The sequence below is a fragment of the Trachurus trachurus genome (assembly GCF_905171665.1).
Source record: "Trachurus trachurus genome assembly, chromosome: 16".
NCBI classification, from domain to species: domain Eukaryota; kingdom Metazoa; phylum Chordata; class Actinopteri; order Carangiformes; family Carangidae; genus Trachurus; species Trachurus trachurus.
Genome location: NC_139902.1, coordinates 14,328,349 through 14,334,424, shown reverse-complemented (window position 1 = coordinate 14,334,424; position 6,076 = coordinate 14,328,349). Strand labels below are relative to the sequence as shown.

The 6,076-nt window shown below is 39.1% G+C and overlaps 1 protein-coding gene across 2 annotated transcripts; it reads left to right on the top strand.

The window, feature by feature from the left end:
* Nucleotides 1–869: 869 nt before the first annotated feature.
* Nucleotides 870–4,789, top strand: rabac1 (Rab acceptor 1 (prenylated)). 2 transcript variants are annotated; one of them, XM_083989260.1, is made up of 6 exons: nucleotides 870–981; nucleotides 2,050–2,185; nucleotides 2,454–2,666; nucleotides 2,911–3,008; nucleotides 3,401–3,502; nucleotides 3,777–4,789. In XM_083989260.1, the coding sequence occupies exons 2-6, from the start codon at nucleotides 2,064–2,066 to the stop codon at nucleotides 3,863–3,865; spliced, it is 624 nt and encodes a 207-aa protein (XP_083845386.1). In that variant the 5' UTR covers nucleotides 870–981; nucleotides 2,050–2,063; the 3' UTR covers nucleotides 3,866–4,789. The 2 variants fall into 2 exon arrangements, with proteins under 2 accessions (XP_083845386.1, XP_083845387.1); XM_083989261.1 differs by having other exon boundaries at nucleotides 901–981; nucleotides 2,053–2,185.
* The last annotated feature ends 1,287 nt before the right edge of the window (nucleotides 4,790–6,076 follow it).

The following is a 6,076-nucleotide window of genomic DNA, read 5'->3' as shown; positions in this document are numbered from 1 at the left end:
AGAGCACAGCACTCTATTTTAAAGGTTTTGACACAAAACTATTTTTTCGCAACTTGTTTGGTAAATTGGGACAGTAGGTTTGGTAATTTGGGACACAGGCTTGTGCAATGGGATTTTGCATGGAGCTGCAATTACATTAAAAAAGACATGAATTTATGTATATTAGGCCAATAGCCTATTATTTTTATGTTGTGTATTGTTTATAATCTCGTGATTTGTAACCAAATCAACCAAATATACGAATTATTTATTTTATTTAATTATAAATTTTATTAACAGCAGATTTAATAGCCTAAAACATATTGTGAGCAGACTATTGACCTCAGGAGAAGCAAGCATGTTTTTAAAAATACATTTATTTTTATATTTTGTTAAATATAAATATATAAAATAAAGATAACTCATGACATAATAAGAGATAAAACAATCTGACCTATTTTTGAACGTCACTTCACATATTCAACATTAACCGCTGATTTGATATTCTGAAATGTACAAAGGTACTTGTTTTCCCTATATGTGTAAGAATTTCTCACTTTTAAGCATGTAAGATATGACTACACTATTGAAATATTTCAATATAAACCCAGAAACACTGTCCCAAATAACCTGAACATGCTGTCCCAAATTACCATACCACTTTGGTAATTTGGGACAGCAAGAAAATGTCCAAATTAAGAAAATGTAAAATAGCCAAAATAGTAATTGTAGCCTACCGGTACTTAGTTACATTCCACGACATGCTGTATATATAGCTACATATAGCAGATTCAACAGGCAAGATGTAAGTAAGCAAACTGGACTTGAAGATCAGACTTCAAACTGAGGACACCACGGCAGAAGAGGACAGTCATCTGTGTGGTCAGTAGGTGGCGCTGTTGTGCGTCTCGGCGGCAGGAAGTTAAAGACTCATCCACATCACATCCGTGAAACAGCAGGAGAGCACCAGAAGACGGTCGGTACACTCACCAAACTTCTGCTGTGAGTACATTTGATTAAACCTGACACTTCAGCCGGGGTTTATCTTCTCTGTGTTAACCAGTCGCCCGTGTTTATATCACAGTGACAGAAAATGACCTATCCTCCGGTTCCTGAGGACGTTAGCCCTGAAGCTAGCTGTGACAACATTTTCACACTAGCAAAGTTGACTTTGCGACACAAATAATCATATTTTTAAAGATAAAGTCACACAATTAGAGGATTTAGAAGCATTATATGTTACTGTATAGGTGAGTGTTGTATCCACAGTTCCCTAAATGTCCTGCTTGCTCAGTGATGTGGCTGTGACCAAGCCCTGGTTGTGTTGACTTTATTTTCCCACTGAAGAGCAGCTAGGAAACTGGCTCTCATCTGTGACGCCTTTGTGTTGTGTGTGAGTAACACAGCAGTAGGCCATGTGGGCAACAAAGTTTCACTACGATCAAAATAATTATCAGATACTTCCTTCCTCATTGATTTAACGTAGTTACTTTGTTTATTTTTTGTGTGTGAAATGTCTTCTTCATGACAGTACAGAGTTGATCAATGTCAATACAGATTTTAAATAACTGCAGGAGAGAATTGGTCTATTTATGTTACATTTAAACTTTAAACTTTCAAAATTTTAAAGTAGTAACTAATAGATACAGACTATAAGACAACATGGAGAATTTCTTCTCATTGATTGATTTAGTCTTATTTTGTTTTTGTAAATGTTTCTCATGGTCTGTACATAATGTGAAAACAATTTTCCTGGAAAGGTTAAATAAACTTAATCTAATTAAAAATGTATTAAACAAAACAATACATCATTGATTGATTTATCTGATTTGGACTTGATTGATGCCTGAGTTCAGGTTTGATAGCAGAAACTTTGTAATGTCTTACTTTGCCGATCATACACATTTCTACAAATACCATTGTTGCTGCCTCCCAAACCATTCAGGATTATACTTATTTGGTATCTTCTTTTATTGCCTGTTAAAAGTATCTGCTACAGGCCATCCTTATCCTGTAGGAAAAAAATAGTTAACAGATGATGTGCTCACTTTTACATTTGTTGCCTTGCAGCAGACAGTCTGTAGATGTCATCTGGAGCTCCAAAGGGGGAGAACTGTCTCGTAGACATGGACAGCAAGGCTGGAGATCTGTTCAGTGCTGACGATGCCCATCCAACTGGCACAGGAGGAGCTGGAGTCTTGGCAAAGTAAGGGCTCATCTTTCTATCAATTTTCTCCTGTAAATTGATCATATGGTAGTATTAATGATCTATCAAAAGGGCTGTGATTCAGTGTTGCTCAGATTTCAGATTGCTCTGTATGATTGATACTGAATGATCTGATCCTGATCGTCCATCCCTTAACAAATATGTTTCCAGATGTCTCCAGTGTACAGCTGACACAGCAACCAGTCTTTGTGAAATACTTAATATATGTTTTCTTCATATATTAATTGATTAATGCCTTATGTCACAGGCTCTGGCTCCCCAAAGGCCTGTCATTGAGTATGGCCAAAGAGTGGGTCGACAAGCGCCGAGTTTCCATTCGACCATGGGCCGGCTTTGTGGATCAGCGCAAGTTTTCGAAACCTCGCAATTTTGGAGAGTTGTGTCAGAGGGTGGTGAAAAATGTGGACACCTACAACAGCAACTACACCTTCATCTTCCTGGGTCTCATCCTCTACTGCATGTAAGGCCTGAAACCAGTTTGACCTGTTGTGTTTTGTCGGTGGAAATATTTCCACCTACTGCTGCTCTTACTAACGCAGCCTGTGCTCTATGCGCATGCAGGAACTTTCTAAAAACATTTTCAAAGGTTTGCACAGATCTATTTTGGCAACATGATAACATGTTTTTATGTAAGACTTAACAAAAACGTAAAAAGCTTGAAATAACACCATACTGATGAGACTGTCAATGTATTGTGTTCTCAGTATCAGCTCTCCCATGCTACTGATTGCTTTGGCCGTGTTTGCTGGTGCCTTCTACATTATCCACCTCAAGTCCCTGGAGTCCAAACTGGTTATCCTCGGTGAGTGAAGCCGTCACATCACTCTCACAGCCATTTCAATGTTTCTGTTACTTAACGTGTACTCCTAAACTTCATTTTCCAAACATCCATCTCTGTCATCTTTGTCAAGACAAACCAAGTAAAGCCCACTCTTATCAGTTTATATATTTTGAACAGTTTTTTAAGGTGCTTTATTCTGTAGCAATTTCATGCTGTTGTGACAGATGAAGAAAAACTTCTATGCTTCAGGAATGGGATGAAAACATTTCTTTTATAATAGTGGCCGGAGTCTTGTCTAAAAAAAATAAAATATGCTTGATATTTTAATATTATGTTACCAATCAACTAAACCGGATTTTCATGAGGCGTCAAGTAACTATAGCCATTGGATCTACAATTTCCTTGTCAACCAGGCAAGGAGCTGGCTGTCCCTCACCAGATGAGCCTTGCTGGAGCCGTCTCTCTGCCTGTGTTCTGGTTGGCTGGAGCTGGGGCTGCAGTGTTTTGGGTTCTGGGTAAGCCAAACAACAGCAATTGTCATTCATCAGTTTTTCATGCAGGAGTTTTTATTGCAAAGCAGGTCAGGGTGCTGTAACTCCTGAGTTTCTGTGATATTATGAATGTATTAAATCATGTTGGAATGTATGAAAATCTATTCGCAGGAGCGTAAATTATATTATTGTAATTGTTAATTCATTCATGTGCGGAAGCACCGTGTGAGAAAAACCTTCCTCCTTGTTGTTTTTTCCATTCACATTCCTCTTTTCCATTTGTCACGTCTCCCGACAGGAGCAACACTGTTTGTGATTGGCTCTCACGCTGCGTTCCGTGAGCTGGAGGGATCCGACATGGAAGAGCTCTTGATGGAGCCAGTGTGAAAAGCCGGCTCAACTCTCAACAGGTGCTGGTCCACGAACGGGCTTCACTTTGACCCTGCAATTACATTAGCCCAGAGGGATTGAGGGGAAAACTACTCTTAGATCTATGATTCCTTACCTACATGTGCAGCCTGTATTCCCTGTATGGTACCTTTGTCATTGTATTAAGAATGCGCCTCGTCTTGCCCCTGAAAAAATTGTTACACACTTCTAAGCTTTTCTCAAATTCATTCGCACAATTAACTTGCCATATGCAAGTTTACAAATAACGCATTTGTAAATAAATATTTAAGCACATGATCATACACATTACATGCCTTTCTCTATGTATTTTAAACCATGGATGCCTATGGTATGTGTCAAATAACCTTTCACTTCTGGCAACATCTCTATACAGTAACATATCATTCAGCTCATTAATCTCTTCATCCTTCTCTGTGGTGTTGATATCTTGCAATATTTCATAAAATGTGGATTATATATACACATAATGTTCTTACTTCTCAGCTTCTAAAAGACAATTCATTTCCCAAAGAGCAATTGCCATTTAAAGCTTTAAACATAAGTCTCTTATTATGACCATGCACAAATAAAACAATATGCTTTTATTTAAGAGAGTGTACAAACAAAAATGTTATTTTGGATGGTTGACTTAATATAGATAAATTGTTGGGAGCCATTTTAAAAGGTCAGTGCTTAGTAATGGTGTTTTTTATTGGGGATAATGTGGTACTGTGCTGATGCTGACAGTATATGCACATTTATCAGCTCTGCTGGCAATATTAAGATCTGAAGGTCATCCTGTAAACCTGAAAGATTTCTTTTCTTTTTTTTGAAAATAATTATTCATTTGTTTACATTTTGATGTAATTTGTGCGTTTTTGTATTTAAATGATATCTTGGGAGTGCAATAAATCCCTAACGTAAAGAGGGGTTGCTTATTGGTTTCTTAATGATTTTACCTTGTATTAGTTAGGATTTTTTTTTCTTCTTCTTTTTTTGTTTCCATTGAGGCAAAACTTGACTCATGTTTGTGGATGCAAGGCAGGAGTTGCTGTCAACTCAGTGGCCCTGTGCACTTAGTTTGTACATTTCCTCATTATTCTGGTCTGGTCTGAATCCACAGTGGAATAGGACAGCTCCAACCCTCCTGGCTCCTCTGTCTGTCGTACACCAAACACTGCAGCGCTCACCAGACCCTCCCCCTCCCCCTCCCTACACATCCCCCCCTACGGTCCCCCTTTTCATGTGACCCCTCTGACCTGTGCTCTGTGATAGCACAGTGAGAGCACCCCATGCTCAGGTTGCCATGGCAATGACCTTGGAGGGCCCCAGTCAGACACACACACTCGCTTACACACTGCGGCAAAGGCGAGCGATCGATATTCTATTATACGGAGGGTGGCGAGGAGGGAGAGGGGAGAGTCGCACTGCAGTGAGCTCACTGCAGAGGGACACGGGGGAAATTAGAGAGAGGGTGAGTGTGTGAGTGTGTTTGTCAGGGAGAGTGACAGAAAGTGGGTGTGCATGTATCTTCGTGTGTATGTATGAGTGGGAGACACAGTGTTTGTCATTGGACAGTGGGCGAGCAGCAGTGCCACAAAGTTTTTTGTGTTTCTTGCTCAAGGGGACCTGTCCACTTTCCTCTGGATGCAGCAAAGTGACCTCTGACAATACCCAATACTTATGGCAAATTATAGAGCTCTATACTGTTTATAATTTATTTGATTTGTGTAGTAGTTGGGCAATAAGAGGTTCATTTAAAATAGATGAGTCTTGTGGCACAGAGAGGGAGCACAATTACAGTCTGCTCCCTAAAGGTGAAAGATATACTACCTTGCTTCGTTTACAGTTATGTAACCTTTTCGAAATAACTTACAAATTAATTTTTAAATCCTTCTTGAACACATAATTTATGGGCTGTTTTTTATGACTACTATTTTTTTTTTTAGTTTTGGTAAGACCTCCGATGATTATTATTCTCATCCCTAGCTCATCTCTGTCGATGTCACAGACAAGGCCAACACATTTACAGAGAGGTTTGGTGCATTACCCTGGACTGCTGCCAACTCTTCCTCTTATGGCAGTTTAACATTAAGCTGTTTTCAGGTTAAAGTGCATATTAACTCATAACACTAGGTGGCATCCAATCCTCATGTTTCTATTATTCCTGCTGCGCTAATACTGGTGTCACAACAGCTGCATTACTGA